Raw genomic sequence first — 23,881 nt, forward strand, 5'->3', positions numbered from 1 at the left:
TCAAGACAGACAGAGATAGACACAAGAAATCATATAAACTAATAAGGATTGAACTAACAATTTACCTTCATTTTTGGCCACTGTCCAATGTTATCAAAGGCAAAAAGTGCAAAAAAAAAAAACTCTAAAGTCCATTGAGGTTTTAAGAGCAAAGCGCAAATAAAGCGTCGTCTTTAACGAAGAAAGGCGCAAATGGCGAAAATATACAAGTATATATAAATAGTCCAAAAACTACTAATTATAAGCACGAATAACAACTATATGGACAAAGAAATTGGAAAAAAATTAAGATCAACAATATTTGCTCCCATTATTGTTGAATTTCCACGGCCTCTCCTTTCAGCAGCTTTATTGTCCTCTTCGATTCTCAACCGAACAATGAGATCTTCAAGGGACATTTCCTTTCGTTTGTGTTTCAAATAATTTTTGAAGTCCTTCCACAACGGAGGCAACTTCTCAATCATTGCTGCTACTTGGAATGCTTCGTTGATTACAAGACCTTCAGCAAGTAGATCATGAATAATCACTTGCAATTCCTGGACTTGAGTAATAACAGACTTGCTATCTATCATTTTGTAGTCCAGAAATTTTGCGGCAACGAATTTCTTCATCCCGGCATCTTCAGTCTTATATTTCTTTTCAAGTGCATTCCACAATTCTTTGGATGTCTCCATGCTACTGTATACATTATACAGATTATCATCCAGTCCGCTAAGAATATAATTCTTGCATAAAAAATCAGAATGCTTCCACGCTTCAATCACGAGAAAGCGTTCATTATCTGGAGTTTTATCCGGCAGATCAGGAACATCTTCCTTGATGAACTTCTGTAGACATAACGTAGTTAAGTAGAAGAACATCTTCTGCTGCCAGCGTTTGAAATCAATCCCGGAAAATTTTCCGGGTTTTTCTGCCGGTGCCAACGCCGGTGTTCGGCTTGTCGTTGCGTTGGCAGTCGCCATCGGAACAGCTTGGTTTTCGTTTTCAGTCATCATCTTTTCTGTAAAAGAATGACACAAACAAACGTTTAATACACGTTTTCAAACTGGAGTAAAAATCACGTAGATTTTAATATCCAACAAAACGCCACGAAGGCTTAACTCTCCAAAACGGGAGTACACAAACCACAAAGGTTTTAGTTTGCAGAATAATTAGAATACTACAAATACAGAAATAAATATTAAATTCCTTAAGATTGTTGTTTCCCGTCAATATTGCTGTATTTGTAAATATTAATTCTGCAAAATAAATTAACGTAATTAAACAATAATAATAAATTCGAGCCCACTGAATTCACAGTGTTTCCTTAAGGAATTTAATCCCCTCCTAGTACCCAAGGTAATGGATTATTTTCTCCCAGGATAGAACGAATAACACACTGGTGTAGCGGTACTTCAAACCCCAGTGTTTCAGCGAACACAAAGTTCGGTAGCAAATCACACTTACAGTTGCTTTGTTTGAAGTTAAAAACAATGCAGAACGAAGGAGTATATACTCAGAAAATCGTATGGAAATGCTGAGAGGAAGGAATGCAATGTATAGCCAATTTGTTGAGCGAATTGTATGTTGTGTGTTGAGTGTCTTTCTTCAACATCTGCTGCTCATATATATAGCAAAAAAATGTTGAAGAAGACCAAACGTCCACCCTCCATGGTGGAGCAAGCATTACATGTTTGTGGAGCAAGCACTTCATGTTTGTGGAGCAAGTTGGAAAATATCCGTTACAAATACGGATAATCTTACGTTAATATTTACTATTAACAAATAAATTTGGTCCAAAAAATTAAATCCGAAGCCGAAGCCGAAGCCGAGCGAGCGACGACGACGACGGCGCGAGGCTTGCTTTCTTCTTAACTCTTTAAGAGTTACAAGAAGAGCAATTATATATATACCCACCAAAAATGTTTTCCTCTTCCAATATGGGACAATGTCTCATTGTTAAGAGGGGGAAACTTAAAATTTTACTCAAAATTTTATTTTCCCTCCATTTCCCATTCACCCTTATTTTAAGAATATTCATCTTAAAATAAAACCTCAACAGTTATCTACTCAACCGAATGCACATTGGCTATGGAGGAAGATATGGAAGACAAAATCCCCACTAAAAAGTTGCATGCTTTACTTTAAGTGGCTAAAGAGGCATGCCTAACACAAGGGAGCTTAAGAGGTTCTCAACTATATACAAGATTAGAGGGGGATCCAAAATTTTTAAGTTTATGGATTCGGCCTTTAAATGTTCTTAGTATTGAACCCATTATATTTTTAAACTTATGTGTTCATACCTACCATTTGTTGAAATTTTAGTGTATTTTTACACATAAATTTATGTTCTACGCTAAAAATACTGAGTTCAGATGAATCTGACGCTGTAACTCTATATCCGCTCCCGTGCAAGAAGATGTTACTTGTGTGGAGAAAGATTAGAAATCATCACTCATTTGTTTATACATTGCCAGGTTAGCTCTCTGTTGTGGCAGCTGTTTCTTAATATAATAGGTGTTCTATTGGTCATGCCCAACATGGCACATGCATAGATAAAAGACGAGCAAAGTGGTGGAACACCATTGCTGCTAGGATTTGGTAGACACTGAAAAGAAGGAACTCAAGATATTTTGAAGACGAGAAAGACTCTCCACTAATAAGGATCAAAATGAATTATTTTTGATGTAAAGAAGAATATGCAATTGATGCTGAAAATGTGTTAGATTTTGTAGATGCCCACCAAGAGTAGGAAAAGGATGCAACCTGTAGCTCATAGTTCTTGGCTAATGATGTACATACTTATGTTGCACTTTCTTAGTGCCATTTTACAATAACAACAAACCCCATGAAATCAGTGACAGATGGATGATAGATGTCCGTGTCAACGACGAGACCTAAAAAGGTAGTAACAATCATATTTTCAATCTATTTTAGATATGCACATATTGTTATACGCGCTCATGCTTATACGATACATTGAAACTAAGTTTTGTCACAAGAATAAGAACTAACCTGTAAAATATAACTTAAGCAGGCCGGACATTTGTAGAGCTTTGATAAGAAATTCGTTCAGTAAATCCCTGTAAAATTTAACTAGAGATGACAAGAGCTTTGATAAGAAAAATTAAACCATGGGCCATAATTAAGGATTTTTACCTAACAAGATTATACAGGTCCTCAATGATCTCTTTCCAGCAAGTCTGTGCAGAAATCAGCCCTTTGTATTTTGTAATCCTGGGCCAATTCATTGGAGCGACCACCTGTAAAAAAATTATTTTTGATGCATAGTGTGGAAGATCATCTATCACAAGTAATTTAAAATTTAGAGATGTGATTAATAGACTTCAACATACTGCAGCTATGGATGATTTTCCTTCGCCCAGATGTGTCACATCAGCACCAAATACGATTATTGGTTTATCACATATGTGAGCTATTTCTCTCTCAAGCGGTTTCACCAAGCTGTTGCTTCCACCAACCTAAAATGAAATTGAATACCAAAAGATAGTTAAAATAAGTAGAATCTTCCTTTATAAACATAGGAACAACGTAACTAGCAAGTGTAGCCATGATTAACTGATGCTCCAAAACGCACACGCAAGTATATGTGGTCTACGAGTAATAAAGTGATAAATAGAGTATCGTTCCTACGAGCACTTGTGATTAACTATCAACTAACTCTTTTAATGGGTAAAATACAATACCCGAGCGGAGCAATATAACCACTATAATATTACAGCTTAGTAGTGTCAAGAGACTACTATAATTTTGAAAGAAATAATACTCTTTATTTAAAACATCTCACTACAATATTACTCACACTCAATATTTATCTCACAAACTACAATCTGTGGATTACTCTCTCTAACTTCTGTTATTTCTCTCCTATTTTGGTGTAATTGAAATGAAGAATTGAGGTCTCTATTTATAGTAAGAGATGTCATCTAACTACTACAAAGATGATGGCTTGTTGTTGATTTAGTCTTATAATTTTTAAACAAAGTTAGGCACCTCCCATTGTTTTCTTCAACAAAATTGTCAACAAAGTTAGGCACTTATCCCATATTTTCTTCAACAAAGTTAGGCACTTCCCCTCCCATTTTTCTTCATTTCTTTTTTGTTTTTCTTCAATATGAGCCCCACAAATCTCTCCCTTACTTTTGATTTTTCTTTTTCATTCCAAGACTTGATCTCAATCTCTAAAAATACTCAAACTTAAGAGGCTTTGTAAAGATATCTGCAGCCTGATCATGAGACTTCACATATTTGATCTTGACTTCCTTCTTGGCAATGCACTCTCTTATGAAGTGATAGTTTGTATCTATATGCTTGCTTCGATCATGATACACCGGATTCTTGGCGAGTGCCTGTGCAAATTCGTTATCAATACAAATCTCTGTAGTTTCAATTTGTGGCAAATTGAGCTCCTTCAATAATCTTCTTAGCTAAATAGCATGATAGGTACATGATGTTGGTGCTATATATTCGGCTGCACAAGTCGAGAGAGTAACTATGGACTGTTTTTTTGAACTCCAAGAAATAACAGAATCGCCCAAGAAAAACACAAAGCCAATTGTGCTTTTTCTATCATCAATATCTCCCGCATAATCACTATCAGAAAATCCCATAAGGTTGAAATCATTAGAAGAAGAATAAAATAACCCAAAGTCGATCGTACCTTTTAGGTAACGAATAATTCTTCTAGTGACCTTCAAGTGAGTGGAGGTAGGAGCTTCCATGAAGCGACTTACTACTCCAACCGCAAAAAGTATATCTGGCCTAGTACAAGTCAAGTACCTCAAACTTCCCACAAGACTTTTGAAAAATGTGGGATCCACTTTTTCTCCTTCATCAAACTTGGGCAATTTTGTCCCACTCTCCATCGGTGTATTCACGGGGTTACAATCGAGCATGTTGAACTTCATCAATATCTCTTTTGTATAGCTTTCTTGAGAGATAAAAATTTCATCCTTCATCTGGTTCACTTCTAGGCCCAAGTAGTATGACATGAGCCCTACATCTGTCATCTCGAACTCACGAGACATATCTTTCTTAAAAGCTTCAAACAAATCTGGGTTATTACCCGTGAAAATAAGATCATCAACATAAAAACAAACAAGTAAGATATCTCCATTAGTATGAACTTTAAAGTAAAGAGCATATTCATGAAGATAACAAGTAAACCCATTGTCTTGAAAATTTTGTCGATGTAACTATTCCATGCTCGTGGGGCTTGCTTTAATCCATATAAAGATTTATTCAACCGTAACACTTTATCTTCATGCTTTTTTACCACAAAGCCCAATGGTTGTTCAACATAGACTTCTTCTTCAAGATAGACATTCAAAAAAGCTGACTTGACATCTAGTTGATGTATCTTTCACTTCATTTGCGCTGCCAAGTAGATGAGCAAATGAATCATCTCCATGAGGGCAACATATGCATAGACTTCCTCATAGTCAATGTCTTGCCTTTTCTTGTAGCCTTTAGCCACAAGTCGTGCCTTGTATATCTCCATCAGCATTCTTCTTTGTCTTGTATACCCATTTAACTCCAATTGCTCGATAACCCTTGGGAAGAGTTGTTAACTCCCAAGTGTTGTTCTTCTCTATTGACTTGATCTCCTCCTCTATGGCTTGTCTCCACCTTTTATCTGTAACAGCTTCATCAAAGTTCATTAGTTCACTGTCATCAAAGAGACAATATAAAGAATCAAAATTAATAACTTCTTTTGTGTCTTCATAGAGCTCTTGAATACTCCTTGTCCTTTGCGGCTGTTCATTTGAACTTTCTTGAGAAGAGGGAGATGCAACATTAGTTGGAGAAGGATATGGAGTTGTATCCCGCACAGGTTCCATGGTCTTTGGTTCTTCTTCATTACCAAATTATAGAAGAAAATCATATGAAGTTTCTTCCTGAGCTTCACAGTTCCATGCCAATTCTTCATCAAATTCAACATCGCGACTTACAACCATCTTGCCGCTACTTGGGTCGTATAAATTGTAGCCTTTTGAACTTGTATCATAGCCAGCAAACACATGCTTGACACTTCGATCGTCAAGCTTTTCTTTCCCTTGATGTGGCATATCAGCATAGGCTATGCTCCCAAGTGGATGTCTTCTACTCTAATCTTCGATTAATATCGATTATGTACATCGGCCCAGGTAACAGCCGGCTACTCAATCAAGTTCTACTTCAAATGTTATAAAGCCACCGAGATTCGTTCGTTTAGTCCTTGGGTGAAAGCTTGAACGGCCTAATCGTCCGTGACTGGTGGCAGATCTATTCGTTCCATTTGAAAATGAGATATAAACTCTCTTAGCATCTCGTTCTCTTTTTGCCTTACCTTGAAAAGGTCTGACTTCCTGATCTCGACCTTTATGGCTCCGGCGTGTACTTTTACAAAAGAATCTGCAAGCATGGCAAAAACAAAGATAGAGTTAGGTGGTAAATTATGATTACATATCATTGCTCCCTTTGATAGGGTTTCCCCGAATTTTTTTAATAATACCGATTCGATCTCATCGTCCTCTAGATCGTTCCCTTTAATCGCACGCGTGTAAGAGGTGACATGTTCATTTGGGTAGGTAGTTCCATTATATTTAGAAATCTCAGGCATGCGGAACTTCTTGGGGATCGGTTTTGGAGCTGCGCTTGGGGGAAAGGGCTTTTGCACGAACTTTTTGGAATCCAAACCCTTCAATATTGGTGGTGTCCCGGGATCTTATCGACCCTGGAGTTATAAGTTTCTACTTTCTTGTCGTTTGCTACAATCCTCTTTTCTCCTTACTCTATTCGTTTTGTCAGTTCCTCGAGCATCTTATAATTTCGGGGTTAGTCCCCGATTCTTGTTCATTTGACCTTACTACAACTGACCCCATTTTGTGGGTGACTTATTGGGGTGGACCGGGCTCAGGCCTGCTCGGTGCTTGGGTTTGGCTCTGCAACTGAGCTATCGCTACATGTTAAGCTTGCAGCATTTCGAAAATCATACGCATGTTGATCCTGTCCTCTCTAATATTTTGGGTATTTCGAACTGCAGATCGAGTTCCACCATGAATGTTGTTTTCGGGGTCGAAATGTTGGTTCGCTTCAATGGTCACATGCGAATTAACGTCAATTGAATCCACAGCCCGAGTCCCAACGGGGTCAATGGGTGGCCCTTCATCCCCGGGCGTCACGTCGTTATTCTCATCTTGATGGCCAGATTCGTTGTCGATAGGTAGGGCCATTAATCGAGAGTTCGTCATTTTTAGCCTGAAATCAAAGATACTTCCAAGAACAAGTGTAAAATAGTGTGTTTTACAGAGATTTGTATCAAATAACCACTATTATCCTTAGCCTCACTGTGGGCGCCAAACTGTTTACCCGAAAAACGGATATCAATTGAATTTATACGTAGTTTTAAGGATACGTGATATAATTTGGTACAAATTGGAAAAGATAAGTAAATGAATATCGAAATTAGCTATAAAAGAAATGAATACAAATCAAATGAATTAATTAGCCTAATCCTTTAAGTTTTATCACCTTCAAATTGAATGGAGAGTGATTGATAGAAGAATAATATGACTCAATATCTAAGCCTTCCAATTGATAGTATTTGCTTTATATTCTATATATCTCAATGAATCTAATGTCCTTCTACAAATGATAATCACCCTTAATATAGTGGGAAAATCCTATTTTGGATATAATTAAAAATACATAGTGGAGATCCAATGATAGATTAATTAATTACTCTCTTTTTGATTTTCGCCGAGATTCTCCCCCAATTGCGGCTATAACGGCTTTTTTTGTTTCTTGGCTCGATCTCAATCTTGGCCAATTTCAATCTTGATTGGTCTCTCGGTCTCGAGCTCGGTCTTGGCCGATCTCGATATTGATCGGTCTTTGGGTCTCGAAGTCGGTCTTGGCCGATCTCGATATTGATCGGTCTCTGGGGTTCGAGCTCGACAACCTAGCTTCGTATCATGGCTCGATATTACAATGATAAACCTCGGACCATCATGTTTCAATCTCGATTAGTCATACGAATGGTAAACTCGATTTTGACCGTATACAGACACACCTCTCCCTTAGTATCCCAGTGGGCCGAGAATGTCCATTAATGTCCTGGGAACTTGAATCTTCATAACCTCGCTGATCACCGCGGTGGTCCGACATGACACACTGTTAACTAGTAGTAGTAGTAGTAGTAGTACAATTCTTTTTTCTCCGATTTGTACGTAATGAGTTAGATATTCAACCTTTATTTAGTTTCATAGAATGCTCCTCAGATGAAAAAGAGAGAACTCCGTCCACCCTCTTCTAAAGAAGACTCTCAATATCTTCTCCACTTTCTCCCTTTGAATTGAACAATAATGGCAGGGCAGGGCAAGGCTGAAATTTGATCTCCTACACTCAACAGTGAGACTTTGTAAAAGAAATTAAAACTACGTTTATGAGACTGCAGGAATAGCATCAAAAGCCTCTTCTGCATATATTTGCACGTTGTTCTGGTAATTATTCTGTAATCTGTATCTCTATAGCGAATATGGTCAGTCGATTCAGTCCTATGCTCCTGCTGAAACTACATTAGCCATCATTCTAACCTTTATGTTAACCTCCACATACTTAAATAAACAAAAAAAAAAGGCAGAAATGTTTGGCAACTTTTGTTTAGTTCCCTCTTAAACTTTACGTGATCTTTAATATCCTCTAAACTTGAAAATTTGATAGTCTTGACCTCCCTAGATGTTGATGTGGCAAAGAGCGTGAATACACTCTCTTTTAGGCGCGTGGTAGGAAAGAAAAATCTAAAAATCAGCTTTCAAGTGAGGTATTTTTCAAATATTAATTGCCACACATAATCAAATATAATAATTTATTTGTTCCAAATATATTTTTTCGTTGTTTCTTTCTTAATATAAATTGCATATTTTATCCCAACTGTATTTTTTTTAGATACATAATATACGTTTCAACTATGCATTTCTTATCTTTTTTTCCGGTCCAAATCTATAAAAGTTAGTTGAAACTCCATTTATTTTAACCAAATAGAAAGAAGATTTAGCCAAAGTAATAAAGTTTAAATTGTGTATTTTCTACAAAAAGAAAAGTACTGTGTATTTTTATCCTTATTTTCACACGATGCCAATTTATTTAAACTGTGCATTTTTCTTTTTCGAGTTAAATTCGTAAATATTTGGTCGAAATTTTATTATTTTTAGCTTAAATATTTATTTAGCCAATATATGGAGTTCCAACAATGTATTGTTTTATTTTTTTAGATGCAATGATAATGTGTTCTAACTGTGTATTCTTTATTTTCCTGACCAAATATGTAAAAAACTTGATTAAAATATCATCGTCTTTAACCGAATAAAAAATTATAATCAAATTAATGTTTTTTCAATTTATTATTTTACAGATTTTGGCATGAAAAAAATAATTTAAATAGTTGATTGTCTTAAAAGGATAAAAATATATATATTGTTTTTAAAATCCACATGGAAAAAAAATTATGTGGCAGCGTGTATGTCACACTTTCATGGATTGTCAGCATCCAGGGGATCGAGGCTATGAAATTTTCAAGTTCAGGAGGGTAATAAAGATCACGTAAAATTTAAGGGAAACTAAACAAAAAATACCAAATTCAGGGAGTCCCGAACTATTCTGCCAAAAATTATTCACGCTCGGTGTTTATATCAAACCAAACAATTTAACCTAGATGAGAATGTATATCGTTTAATCATGATTATATATATATATATATATATATATATATATATATATTAGTTTGATATCAATAGAGAATGGGTAAATTTTACCCTTGAATAAGACCCCTCGGGAAACTTGTACTACTATCAATATTCTAGTACGGTTTAGCGGCTGCAGTTTATTTATTTTCTCTCACTACGCCACACTAGTTAATGATGGCATACAATTTATAGGTCATCATATCTTTAGTCCAAACTACTGAGTAGGGTTTGGCATAAAAATTGTAATTTTTGAAGGAAAAAAAGTAGTATTTGAAGTTAAGTTAAAAAATGGTAGAATTTGAAATTATGTTTGGATATGAATTTCACTTGGAAAAATATTGCAGTTTTACAAATGGGGAAAAAAGTTTTTCTGAATTTTTTTGAAAAAGTGGTTAACTTTTTGGTTTTTAAAAACTCATTTTCGCTTTTTTCAAAAAGTTGCAAAATTTCATGGACAAATACATTTTTGAAAACAATTTGAAAAAAGGAAAAGAATTACGGGGCCTAAGATAAGTAATAGTAATAGAATTATGTATGACAGTTAAGAGAATCCAACAGGCTAATAATTAACCTATTAGATTGTGTAATCAAGCAGATTACTTAACTGAGCATTTGCTAACATATATTATAAAGCCAAAATTAATTAACGTGGTTAGCAATAGCTAAAGAAACATGGCCAATGTAGTTGATCATCATTTTTTTATCAAGTAAATATTATTGAGTTGGTTTTATCGGGTAAATGGGATAATATCTTACCTTATAAAAGAATAAAAATATTATTTGGTGAAATAAATATTTATCAAGTAAATATTATTAATTGTACACAGAGTTTATTTAAGAAATAAAGGAAGTCTTTGAGAAAATTCGTAAGCTGGATGATTATTTGAGAAATTCGAAATTTGTTTGGATTAAGTTGATTGACCAAAAAATAGCAGAAAGTGCAAAAATTTCACTATGAGTTACCATTGAATCAACTTTTTCCCACAATATTCTTATTAAATCTAACAACTAGAGTTTGATAAATATTTGACGACATTAAACGGTTTTTTTCTTTTGTTGAAAAACTCAAGACATAATTTTCTCGACATGATAATAGACAATATATAATTCAATTTCTAAATACATTGGAGAATCAGATTCTATTCTAAGGCACTTTAATTTGGAGTCTCATAGTACACTAAAGTGACATGCATATATGGCAACAAATTAAAACCTCTTTGCCAAATTTGTATTCTGTTTATATTTTTTGCTTGTGGGGTGAGTTTTACCACTTTGATGCTCCTCTACATCAGCCATTATAGCATCCAGACTTGACTAAGATTTGGCTTCATAGTATAAAAAACAATATCCCGGTGTACAAGGCATTTCGCGTTCATACAGGGTCTGAGGAAGCGCCGCATCCCAACGGGTGTGATGTAGACAGCCTACACTAATGCAAGCATTAGTACCTGCTTCCACGGCTCGAACTCGTGGCATATAGGTCGCACGGAGACAACTTTACCGTAGACCTATAGGCAGGCAGGGGCGTATGCAGGAATTTTTGTGAGCGGTATCAAAATTTATAGAAGAATTGGAATAATAACTTTAATTATCATACCTCTAGACAATAAATAGCTTTTATCTATTAGTTTTGTTGAGTGTTAAGTTAGAAAAGCTCCTAAGTTCAATTCTACTAGTTGTGCTAATTGAGGCTTGAACCTCTAACCTCTTAGAGCAAAATCAAGCACATAATCAACACACCAAGACACAATTTATGTCAAGTGGCGTTATTTTTTCCTACTTATTCGTTTCCTCACAGTATTAATATATATATTTAGTTAAAAAAAACGACGAAGTGGTTCATAGGCCTTGTAGTATCTGAATGATCAATTTCACAGGATAGAACTGTAATTACCCTTTTTTTTTAAAAGCAGTAGATAGCAGGTGCAGAATTTATTTACATATTGTTTGGTTTGCATCTCTATGTATATCGCGATCATGTTTAGAATCATTAAACATGTTCTTAATTAGCTAGTTTTGGATTCCCAATTTTCACATAGACTTCTTATTTCGGTTGTTCAGTTGAATTTTGGTTTGAACTCTCAGTTGTTAATAAAAAATAACTTTTTGTTTCCATCTATCTATAGGTAAAGAAAATTCTCTATATCTCTCTCTATATATATATATATATTGAATTTTCTTGTCTTTTTCGTATGTTATTTTCATTATATTTTGACCTCCTTTAATAAAAAATTATAGTTCCGACACCGAATGTAAAGTTGCATGTGTATCGTAATTAACGCAAAGTTCCAATAGGTAACGCTTGTGCTAGTTCATGCCTTTAATGCAATTCATTCCGTAAGAATATAAATTATTCAATACTCAGAAAATATTCTGCATTAACTAATGCGCTTCTATTATATATTTATTTATTTGTATTTTCAAAAGCATAGAAAGCAAAAATTGCAGGAGTACTTGCAAATTGTATAAGGCGGAGAAAAGAAACAAAGAGAAATGGTTGTACGTAGTAAGTCTGGATAGACAAAATAATGCTCATTTTAGTTTTTAACCAATTCAAAAAGAAGTTTTTACTTTCGAAATCCGAATGTTACTATATAAATTAAGACATGGAAAGTAACAAAAAGAGAAAAAAGGAATTTTCATCCTTGTATTATTGCTTTATTCCAGTTTTAGTCCTTGTATTATTTGACTGAACACATTAGATCTTCAATTAATTCAATTGTGCGACTTTAAGCCCTTAAACTGAGGAGGAGGAACTCCTTCAGTTTTTTGGCAGCCATGTGAGCGGAGTTCCAGAGACTAGTAGTGTACGTTCAAATTAATTGAAGGTCGAATGCGCTCACATGAATAACACAAAGATCAAAATTGGAATAAAGCAATAATTCAGGGGCTAAAACTGTTATTTGCCTTAGCATGAATTACATCCTAATTACTTAAGAAATGATCCAAAGATATCAAAGACAGGAATAATTCCATAGAGTTCTTAAAGAACCCCAAAAGGCTTCAATAGAGCCTCGGATAAATATATTGAAACTCGTACACTACTCCTATACTTCAAAATAATAAGTCTTATTACAACTTCAAGGAGTCGAGAGGCTAGTGGGGCGTGTGGAACCATACTTGAGTCATCCTCGAGTCTGGTCAAATCCATGGTTAAAACTAGTCAAACTTGGTTAACCCTTCGATGAAACCTTCCAGTCTTCTTAAAGATGTAGTAACTCGGCCAAAATTATGTGCTGCCATAGGAGTTGATCCACATCAACGTCGTACTCCATATGAAGCCACTACTACAATGCTAAGACATTTTCCATATGATAAATTTCCGTCTTAACAATATCATGTAATCATGTTTCTCGAACTGAGTTTGTCTCCGAGTAATGTAACTTTCCAGCAGTCCACTTGCAGCATAAATACAGAAAGCTTTTTTGGTACAACTGCAGTTCAGATAAGCAATTGGATAAGATAAAAGCAGTGGAAAACAAGTATTAACAAGAACCGGACTTCTGCATTCTTGCACCATCCCCTTCTCATCTTGGTATAAATGGAAAAGGGAAACAGAAATAGTTTTTTCTTAGCTTGGTTAAAGAATTTCGAGCTCTTTGCATTTTGCATTCCTCATGTATACATCATTTTGTCCGTTGGAAACAGCCTCTCTATCCTCACAAGGTAGGGGTAAGGTTTGCGTACATACTACCCTTCCCAGACTCCACGGTGTGGGATAATACTGGGTATGTTTTTGTTGTTGTTCATGTATACATCATTATTTTATTTGCAACCTACCCTCGATTTGCCCCCTAATATATTCATCTTTCTGCAAGTCACAGAACAACTCATTTGCAAAGGGACAAAATAGTAGTAATAATAGAATTTTGATTACATTTTTTGTTTTGAGGATTTTTGTTTATTACATTTGTATTGATAAGGAATAGAATTTTGATTAAATTAGTTAAATTTTGCCAAACACACCCAGTACTTATGAGTGTATCTAATATTGGCAGTTTTGTTTCCTCAAGAGCACTGGTGCAAGTACGATACTATAATTTCTATGTAAAAAGCTTCTCAACTAAAATGATTTTCAGATAAATCATCAATTTGTCTAATATGCTTTTTCAGGCGGCTTCTCGTGAGTTTTAATATAACTGCTTGTGAAAAGTAGAGCTGCAGGACAGCATACTAATGTACAACAACAACAAGAACGAGGGTAGTTTGTACTCTGACCTTACCCCTAACCCTAGGGTAGAAAGGCTATTTCCGATAGACCCTCGTCTCCCTCCCTCCAAGAACTCCCCACCTTGCTCTTGGGGTGACTCGAACTCACAACCTGTACCTATAATTAAGTCTGTAGTCTGCAGTGCTTAATAATATTCACTTGCGATTATAGAATCTGATAACTGTAGGTTTGGTTTTGGCTCCTTTCTTAACAAAACTGAACCTCTAATCATCTACTTTTCTATTCCTGTCTTTCTATTTTCGATTTTGTTTTCACAGTGCATTTCCAACAAAAAAGGTGGCACAAACAAACTCAAAAAGGAGTAATATGCACTAAGATTTCATCCTTTTATGCCCAACAAGATGGCATATATACTCTCTAAAGAGTAGACTCAAGTGTGTTTGGAAAGATAAATTAAATGGAATTAAAATTATAGCATTCCTACTTTACCCCTTCATTGATGAGTGTTTTAATGATTTTGCAGGAAGATCAATACATTGGGGGGGCAAATCTTAAAAGTTAAGAAGATATGGTGCAAACCAAATATTTACATACATGTTAGGTTGTGAAAAAATGCAAAGAACTCAAGATTTTCACATACAAGGTTGAAGTTATCTAGAATTATGATTCATTCCTTATATTCCAGTACAGGCTACTTCAAAGACAATGCTAATTCATTCAAAACAGTAACTGGTGAAGTAAAGGCCACTGCTCCATTTTGATTTTTAGTGGACACTCTCCAGGATGTGAAAATCCAAGTTTTGGAACTACAGACTTAGTCAGCCAGTCTCTGAAACTTTCTACAACATAATAAGGACCAGCTATTAAGGACCAGCTAATAGTCTCCCCAGACCCCACTTGTGGGAAACTACTGGGTTTGTTGTTGTTGTTGTAATAAGGACCAGCTAATCTAAATAATATTTTGGAGAATATACATAATTTACCAACAAGGTGTATCAAGTAAAAGTTTCAGGTTGCAATGACAGCAACAATTGACGTGTGACAACTCACAGCTTAATGAGAAGTCAAAGAACTAAGTAGCTGAAATAAGGATAAGGTTGGACAAGAGTATTTATCAAATGAGCCTAAGCTGAGGTAAGATTCCCAGAAAGAACCGAGGAAGGGTGACTATTCCTACAATAATTCTTTTAGAACAAGAACAAATCCGCTAAGGTGCCGATTTTCCTGTGGATTCAAAATTAACATACAATCTAATAAAGCTAAAATGTGAATGGCACAAGTAGAGACGAAAACTACCAGAACTTGAAAAAACTGCCGCACTTGGTGCTTAATTCATTGCTTATCAAGGCGAGTAGCCCAAGCAAAAATTACTCAACCAAGACAGCATAAGAAAATTAAAGAAAAGAGAAGACAGAAGCAGCAAGCATCATGATTTGTTCTATTCCGGTATTAGGGCTACTGAAAGTGGAGCAAAAGACATATATTTGCTACGTCATAAGTTCATATAGCTAGCTACCAACAAAATGAAAAATTGAACAGGATATAAACCTTGAAATTTGTTGTCTTCTGTGATTATTCCAAATGTATCTACGGTCTCACGAATCATGATACCACATACACCACTTAAGCCAGCTATTTTGCACTGAACAACTGCAGGAAATAAGTGCCACAATGTTTCAGAAACGAAGTTGTTATATTCTCTGTGTGCATGTGCCAGTGTGCAAGAGTTAAACACAGTGAACCCAATTTCTCTATGACAGTTCTATTCTTCAGGCTTTAGAAAAAGATAGCTGGTTATCGTAATTTAGCTCAAACGAACGTTTAGGTCCTTGTAAAACATTAAGACAGGACAGATTCAGCGACTAATAACATAGCATTTCCTTAAAATAGTTTTGAAGGGTCTACCTAAAAGAGTTAAAAGGAGAGTGGGTTTATTATTTACCTAGAATTAGTGCACCATGTAAGTCTGCATTAAGGAGACATTGTGATAACTGATTTTTCCTGCAAGGCCAATACTGCAGGTGAGAGAGACATACAAGTCAATTGTTTAGCTGAATCATTAGAGAAAAAGGCTTCTTTCTTGAAAAACAAAACCAAAAACAAAAGCGAGGAAACAAAAAGCGAACCCAATATTCTTCAGGAGTTTTGTTACATAGTCTTTCCACTTATCGTGCATTGGCTTGAAGATGTCATAGCTGTAGAACAAGCCACAAGAATTCTCAGAACAAGAGATGATCTGGGCAACACCAGAAAGTGAGTACATAACTTTGCTGCTCAAATCAATGCAACATATGTGTGTGCATGTGTGTGTGTGTGTGTATCCACATTAAATAAAAAAGGAAAAAAGAGCAGAAAAGGGGGAAAAAGACACCCAACCTATAAAAGAACAAATGAAAACAGGGAACTTAACTAGTCAAAAAAAGAACAAGGAATATGGCCAAGTCAACATTGGCACTATATATCCATGAGGTATCATCAACTGTGAGGTCTAGGAATATTTGGCTCAATCTGACCCCACAGACGCAAGCCCCAGAAAGTCGAGCCCTTAAAAGTATAATCTTTCCTGCTGAAGAAATTGGAGAACTTTGTCCCTAGAATCCTAGATGAATAATATAGCTAAAAAGTCAAATAAGTAGACAGCTGAATTTGATCATTCGGAAACTGAATTTTATGTAGCGGAACCACACGGGTGTAAGATATCCTTTTAAGCCTTTAACTTTCTACATAAGCAATATCTAATGCAAATAACACTAGGGAGAAGTACTAGCAGCCTATTCATCTATTGTTCTCTTGAGGATAACTGTGCAGAAAATTACCACAGCAAATAGAGGACAGGCCTCACAAGCAACATGAGATACAGTGCAGCAGCTAATCTCTTACTCAAGAGCCATTGCATGAAAAGGTCATCTTACTGCCTTTTTCATGTGATGGCTCTTAATTAAAAGATTACTTACCAATTTTTTTACAATATTAAAATAAGGAAATAATCACACCAACATTAAATCTATAAACCACCATGAGACTTCAGCATTCAACTTCCGACATAATCGAACTCATCTAGTTAAACAGAAGGAAAAAAACGAAACGCAGTGCACTGTATCAAGTTCAAAAACTACACATAATTCCTCACTGAGAAGGGCAGAATGTTTATAAAAGACAAGCTAAAACTTAATTATTTTTATAAATTAAAAAAAAAAAAAAGAAAAAAAAGTGCAACTCACTTGTGGAACTCTTGAGGCAAATCAAATGATCCAAATTTCTTATGTTGCTTTATGGACATATGTCTTTTAGATCTCTTTGACTGTCTCTGCAAAGCCCGATTACGAGCTCCAGTAGCAATGCTACTTTTTTGAACAACATTATCAAGAAGAATCCAGTTATCAACTTTCACATTTTTTGACCCCTGCATATATTTCTGGGCTGAATCACCATGTTGGAGAAGATCGTGCAAAATATCGTTAACAGTACCAGTAATCTGTAAAAAACAAAGGGGATGAGCAATAAAGAAGCTATTAATTAATAGTGCGCATTCTTGAAGCATTATTTTGTTCACGTGTATTCTTACCTCAGTAGTATTTTTCAGAAGATTCTCGTCTACTGAATGGGAGAGTTGAAGGTACGCTGGATTATTCAGTTCAACATCTATGTTGCAGGATGAAATTCAGCATCCTAGATTAGTCTCATGTATACCTTTCTGTAGATAAAAATGTAAGAGAAGCATACAGTAGAAAGGTTTTACCTTGAGAAGATGGATGGCCAGAAAAAGATAAATAGCCTACAAATAAACCAGGAAAATGTTTGGATGAGATAAATTAAGAGGGAATCACTTTTTTAAAGAATGAAATCAAGAGGGAATCACATTAAGATGTTTAACTTACATTCCTGGAAAATGCCAACTGTTTACACTGTTTTTGGATGCCACAATTTAACTACGGATAAATCAAGGAGAATAAAAAGAAAGAAATCCACGGTTTAGCACTGAACTTAACTTAGGTTTCTGAAACCTGCTATACAGACTAAAGATTCACTCTGGAATTCATTGCATTGTCTTCATATATTTTCTTCAAAGCAAAAGTTTCCGTGCCATCTCATTATCTGGTGGAGAGAGCAGCGGAGCAACGGCGTTGGCATTTGATGAATTTGGTAGGCCATTCATAATAATCAAGGAGCAAGAACAGAAAACCAGATTAAGAGGCCTTGATGCTCAAAAGGCCAACAATTCTTTTTAAAAAAGGAAATATTCATCGCTTTGTAAATGCTAACGTACCCCTTATGGGTGGTCTTGAAAGGCCAACACTTATGCTGGAAAAGTCATAGCTGGCATTCTCCCCACTTCTCTTGGTTCTAAGGGCATGAAGATGCTTCAGAGCCCTAATGGTGATGTCACCATCAGAAATGATGGTGCAACCATCTTGGAGCAGATGGATGTTGAAAATCAGATTAAGAAGTTGATGGTTGAGCTGTCACGAAGTCAAGATTATTTGGTAATGGAACTACTGGAGTTGTTGACATGGCTGGGCACTTCTAGAACAAGCGGAGAGGTTGTTAAAACGTGGTAATCACCCTATTTGAATCACGGAAGGATATGAAATGGCTTCAAGGATATAAATTTAGCATTTGGAGCGAATTGAGTAGAAGTTTGAATTTGGAGGGAATGAGCTTTGATTCAAACCTGCAGGACTACTTTTTCATCTAAGATTGTGAACAAATAAGCTGTTGCAGATTTAGAGAGGAAAGATGTTCGCCTGGACCTATTCAAAGTTGAGCAAAAGGTGGAAAGTTATAGGATAGAGAACTAATTTATGGAATTGTAGTTGGCAAAGATACGAGTCATCCTCAGATGCCAAAGCAAATTGAGGATGCAAGAATTGCCATTTTGACTTGTCCTTTTGAGCCTCCAAAACCAAAGACCAAGCATAAGGTTGACGTTGATACTGTAAAAAAAAAAATCAAACTTTAGGATGAGCAGAAGTACTTCGATGACATGGTTCAGAAATACAAGGATGCTGGTGCCACTTCAATTATTTACCAGTGGGGGTTTTTTGATGAAGCAAGCTACTTACTGATGCATATAAATCAACCTGCTGTTAGATGGGTAGGAGGTGTGGAGTTGGAGCAGATAGCAATTGCTCAGGTGGGAGAATTGTGCCAAGGTTTCAAGAGTTGACAACTAAAAAGACTTGACAGAACTAGTCTGGTTCTAGAGAAATCATTTGGTACAATAAAGGACAGAATGACATGCATTGAACATTGTGCAAATTTAAGGCTGTGACCTTATTTATCAGTGGTGGTAACAAAGGAGACATAATGTAGTATCCATTATGCTTTGTGCGTGGCTAGAAATCTTATCCGCAATAATTCTATTGTATATGGGTGGTGGTGGTTCAGCAGAGATCTCATGCCCAATTGCTGTTTGAAACAGCAGCTGATAAACACCCAGGAGTTGAGCAGTATACTATCAGGGCATTTGCAGATGCTTTGGATTCTATCCCAATGGCACTTGCTGAGAATAGTGGTCTCCAACCCGTTGAAAATCTATCTGCTGTTAAATCTCAGCAAATTAAGGAAAACAATCCTTGTTGTGGAATAGATTGCAATAACGTTGGCACAAATGACATGCGTGAATAACATGTCTTTAAGGCAGATTGGGAAGCAACAGCAGATTTTGCTTGCAACTCGGGTTGTTAAGATGATTCTAAAGATTGACGATGTCATTAGTCCATCTGATTATTGATGTTAAGTACGCAAATGCAAACTTTTGCTTCGCCTAACAGATGATGAACATGGTACCTTTGGCAATGCCACTCCAAGTAGTTTTGGTTTCTATGTCATGTGTTTTGAGTACAGTTTTGGTGGTTGACCAATTGTTGTGAGTTTCGGATTGAACATGTTGGTTCCGTTGATGATCGGTGCCTTGTCACAATTTGCTCTATCAAAAGCTTATTGCTATCTCTAAGGAATTTTACCCTTTTCCAAAAAAATCTAACAAAACCAAATTCCTCATTTTATTCAGCTGCCATAGAAAAAGAAAAACTACATGTGTCTTCTGCACGTAAAACATGTTGTCTGTTATAAGGTCACATAAACAAGTTTTCTTCTCCATTTATCATTTTCGGCCAGTAATACAGTGAATTATAATGCAATTACAACTAAATTCTTTCGGAAAACCAGTTCCAATCACATATAATTCCAGAACACAGTTCCAATCAACGAGAAAGAATTAAACATAGTAATTGCAAGTGTGTTCTTTCTTTCTAAATAGTGGGACTTCGTGGTCAACATCGACAAGCTGTTCTAGTGTTGGATTCCGCTACTGAACACAAATAATGCAGGCTCTGGGAAAATGTGGAAGCATGAGCACTAGGTTGGTCTTGAATAAATTGAAGAGAAAAAATGACTGACACTATGATTAGGAAGTGATACTTTGTTTCGAACTGTGGCAATTTAGTGACCAGATGAAGGCTATATTAGGATTTTAATCAAACTTAAATCTAATTTTGTCATTGTTACAGCCAAAACCGGTTCCTAAAAACTCTCATTATTCGTCCTCTTTCTTCTCTTTCCCTCACTTTATCCGTCTATGTAAATATGAAAAAATCATTTTCTTTAGTAATCAAGGTTCATCCTCCCCATACCCCACTTGTGGGATTACACTGGGTTGTTGTTGTTGTCGTTGTAATCAAGGTTCATCCTATAAAACTCGATATACCCAAACACAACATTGAACATGTAATATAAGTTCTTGTCCTAGGTGTAGTTTGTCTCAACTTGCAACCAAAAGTGTCGCCTAGTGGTCAATAAGGTAGGTACAAAACCTTAGAGATCATGGTTCAAAACCTAGAAGAGGCAAAAAATACTAAATGATTTCTTCACCTGAGTGGACAGAGTTACCGGGTACCTGATGGGAGGTAGCATGTACCCGGCGGAATAGTCAAGGGGTACACAAGTTGACCCGATACACCAATGTTATGTATAAAAAGAAGTGTAGTTTGTTTCAACTTTCTGAGTTTCTTTCCACTTAGAATACATCTCAACTGTAAAGACAATAGATAAAACACCAAAGAGCAGACTTTTCCTGCTCTATTTTCCTTCCTCCAAGCTTTGGTGAGAGTATAAACACTCAGGCGCAGAGCCACAGTGTCGGGTGCAGGTTCGGCTGAACCTTTAATTTTGGTTCGAATTTTGTATTTGTCTTAAAAGAATCATTGAATATGTACAATTTATTAATGAAGCACGGCGGAGTTTGAAGTACAACAGTCACGCATTCCTTAATAATCAAAACAAACTTACATAAACTACTTTAGAAAAAAAAACTATAAATCACAATATCTAAAAATATATTTGGGAAAACAAAAATCGTAGTCAAATCAAAAAACCTTTGACTCATCAAAAATTGGAACAGCGAACTACGACTATGGAGTATTTCCCCAGTAATTCGAAATTGAGGCATAGTTGATTAATAATTTTTTAAAACAAAAAGCAGTGAAACAAAGAGGAAAAGGTAAAAAGATGAAACCTTTTTTGGATGATATAGAAGAGGAAGTTGCCTTTGATTTGAAGGGCAAAGGCGAAGAATTGATGCCCTGGGGAGTATGTCCACCGTTTTTCTCAACAGGAGTTGTTGTCGTTGTAGTAGCAACTGAGATTTTCTTGTTCTTGTGCTGCTGTAACTCAAGCTCAGCTTTGGATTGTGCAAATCTTCGCTCTAATGCCTCCATTGTTCGTTTCTTTTGTTCTTCAGCCATCGCCATTGTTGTTCCCCTTCTCTACTCGAGCTTATTATTTGGTGATAATATAACAACTGAGAGTGAAATCAAGAAATTACGTTAGGAGAATGTTTGTGTTTCAATTCATTTAAATGGGCCAAAGTATTAGCAACAATTTATGGGCCAATCATTAGGCTATAGAAAAAAGGTCTGAATTAGAATTGGGATCTTTACCTGTTTATTTTTTCTAGTCAATATACATAGATTATATAATAATTATATATAATTATATATATTATATATAAATAATATATATATTATATATTTGTGGGCTATTTTAAATTTAAGTGCTTGAGTAGGCAGCTATTTAAGTTAATTTTTTATTAGAATTCCATTCGAGCAGAATTAATCGAAATAGACGCACCCACACACCTAAACTAAAAATAGCATACGGCTTTTTATTATGTTTCTTCTTGACTCTTGAGCTTGAAAGCTGTAGAGAGAGGAGATATATCGTAAAGATCTTGTCAGTTTGCAATACATACATGTCGAGTCAAGGGTGCAGGCATAAGTTGTAGTTATGCATGTTGAAAATGTTAGTAGTTCGTTCCCTACCCACAAGCCGCGTCAGCTGAAAGAGAAGGGAGTTGAGTTGATTTCAGCAGGTATAGACGTAGAAGGGAAAAAAAGGGCACTCTAGAAGTTTATAAAGTGAAACATATTGTCTTGGCTTACATACAATTGCACAAGATCTGATTGAAGGCGACTTTTTACTTTAATTAAGTTCATGACTAACACACCCATGTTGAGTGCCTTTTCAAGATAACACAAGATTGAAGGTGACTTTTTCACAATTTGGAGATATCAGTCGATGTACGATGTACGTATTTGCCATCGTGGGGTTTTTATTTCTAATTTTGTCTTTGTTCTTTTGGCATAACTGTACATCTCATGAAATGTTCTTGTTTCTTAATTGCAATGTAAAGTAAAGTTGCATTAGAATCTAAATTGTTGGGCCCGTAAGCGCGGGCAAGAGTCATCTAGTACAATGATAATAAACAAAGCACAATGGCAAACAATTCCAAATGTATCTGCCGAAACATGTTTCTCTTTGACAACTATATAATGCATTTTGAAGAGGAATATTAATGTCCATAATAAAAGTTCTTATCATGACGGAGCAACCAAAGCGTTAGAAGATTTTTTTTTAAAATGACGCATTAGTTTTAAATAGAATGATTACATAATTAAATTTAATCATGAAATTCAAGTAAGATATAGTTAGATAGGATTTGTAGTTACCAAATCTCCTCGTAATTAAATCTCAATAGTAAGGATAAGTCATATTATCTGGGTAGGGGTGTACAAATGAAACCGACAAACTGCACCAACATGATAATCCGAGAAAAAAAAATCGTTTATGGTTTGGTGTTGGAAAAAAACTTGACCATATTTGATTTGGTTTTGGTTTGAAATTTTAAATATATTTAATACATAAAAATATTTATGGTAGTGTAGTTTATAAATATTCTTAAGTTTTTTCATAGTTTTATCTTTTAATGTATTATTTCAAGCTTGGGCTTATAATTTTTGGATGTTCCAATAAGTTTTATAGTCCATAAATATTAGTAACTCAAATAAATCCTAAACCAAAATTAAATCAATACTAACACTAATAAAAGACAATACATTCAATTGTACTATGCATGAAAATAATGTTGGATATCTATTTTTTAGTTTTTTCATGGTTTTAGATAAAATGTATAACTTTTTTTCTTCTTTTAGTGGCTAGTCATTAATAGTACTTATTAATCATAATTTTAAATTATGTTTGTTTTCATCATGGCTTATTAATAATATTTTTTTTATGTGATTTTATTATCTTTATTCTTGAATATTTTAGTACAATGCCATGATTCATCTCATATTTATGTTATTTTATTGAAAAACACCTTATATAGTTTTGTCTTACTACGATTAAGGAAATATTTGGAGCACAAATTTTACGTTTTGTGCTATGAAGACTTTATGGGGAAAAAATCAAAAACCCGAAAAATCCGAGATTAAAAAACTCGACTTTATTGGTTTTGTTTGATATTTAGATTTAATAACTCGATACAATTAATTTAATATGATAATTAAAATAATTCGAACCAACCCGACTTATGTACGCTCGTAATTTGGGCAATGCATCCACTAGGTCACATGCCACCGAAAATTGATGTAAAGTCAAAGGACATACAAAAGACCTCATAATTTTGGAGCTTTCGGAAGCATCC

General features: G+C 35.3%; 1 protein-coding gene, 1 long non-coding RNA gene and 1 pseudogene across 3 annotated transcripts; 1 reads left to right on the plus strand and 2 right to left on the minus strand.

Annotated features, from left to right (window-relative positions):
• Positions 1 to 882: 882 nt before the first annotated feature.
• On the minus strand, positions 883 to 3,847 carry LOC104117947 (uncharacterized). Its single transcript, XR_011409396.1, has 4 exons — positions 3,336 to 3,847; positions 3,139 to 3,242; positions 2,995 to 3,062; positions 883 to 1,000 (listed from the first exon to the last, which is right to left on the minus strand). It is a non-coding gene; the product is annotated as an uncharacterized lncRNA (long non-coding RNA).
• An 8,769-nt stretch (positions 3,848 to 12,616) lies between these two features.
• On the minus strand, positions 12,617 to 21,724 carry LOC104117933 (ribonuclease MRP protein subunit POP4-like). 2 transcript variants are annotated; one of them, XM_009629087.4, is made up of 8 exons: positions 21,413 to 21,721; positions 17,636 to 17,671; positions 17,462 to 17,538; positions 17,118 to 17,371; positions 16,023 to 16,091; positions 15,839 to 15,897; positions 15,445 to 15,546; positions 12,617 to 13,159 (listed from the first exon to the last, which is right to left on the minus strand). In XM_009629087.4, exons 1-8 carry the CDS (start codon positions 21,645 to 21,647, stop codon positions 13,062 to 13,064), a joined length of 930 nt encoding a protein of 309 aa, XP_009627382.1. In that variant the 5' UTR covers positions 21,648 to 21,721; the 3' UTR covers positions 12,617 to 13,061. The 2 variants fall into 2 exon arrangements, with proteins under 2 accessions (XP_009627382.1, XP_009627388.1); XM_009629093.4 differs by lacking the exon at positions 16,023 to 16,091 and having other exon boundaries at positions 21,413 to 21,724.
• Positions 18,234 to 19,630, plus strand: LOC104117925 (T-complex protein 1 subunit epsilon-like; annotated as a pseudogene).
• Positions 21,725 to 23,881: the final 2,157 nt, after the last annotated feature.

Source organism: Nicotiana tomentosiformis, chromosome 7 (genome assembly GCF_000390325.3).
Source record: "Nicotiana tomentosiformis chromosome 7, ASM39032v3, whole genome shotgun sequence".
Lineage (NCBI taxonomy): Eukaryota > Viridiplantae > Streptophyta > Magnoliopsida > Solanales > Solanaceae > Nicotiana > Nicotiana tomentosiformis.

What these genes read in the sequence shown, in the direction of transcription:
- LOC104117933 (XM_009629087.4), bottom strand. Translation starts at nt 21,647, where the DNA reads ATGGCGATGGCTGAAGAACAAAAGAAACGAACAATGGAGGCATTAGAG. An exon ending in TTCTGAAAAATACTACTGAG is followed by an intron (nt 17,372 to 17,461) that starts GTAAGAATACAC and finishes TGTTTTTTACAG; the next exon opens with ATTACTGGTACTGTTAACGA. An exon ending in ACATGGTGCACTAATTCTAG is followed by an intron (nt 15,547 to 15,838) that starts GTAAATAATAAA and finishes TATTTCCTGCAG; the next exon opens with TTGTTCAGTGCAAAATAGCT.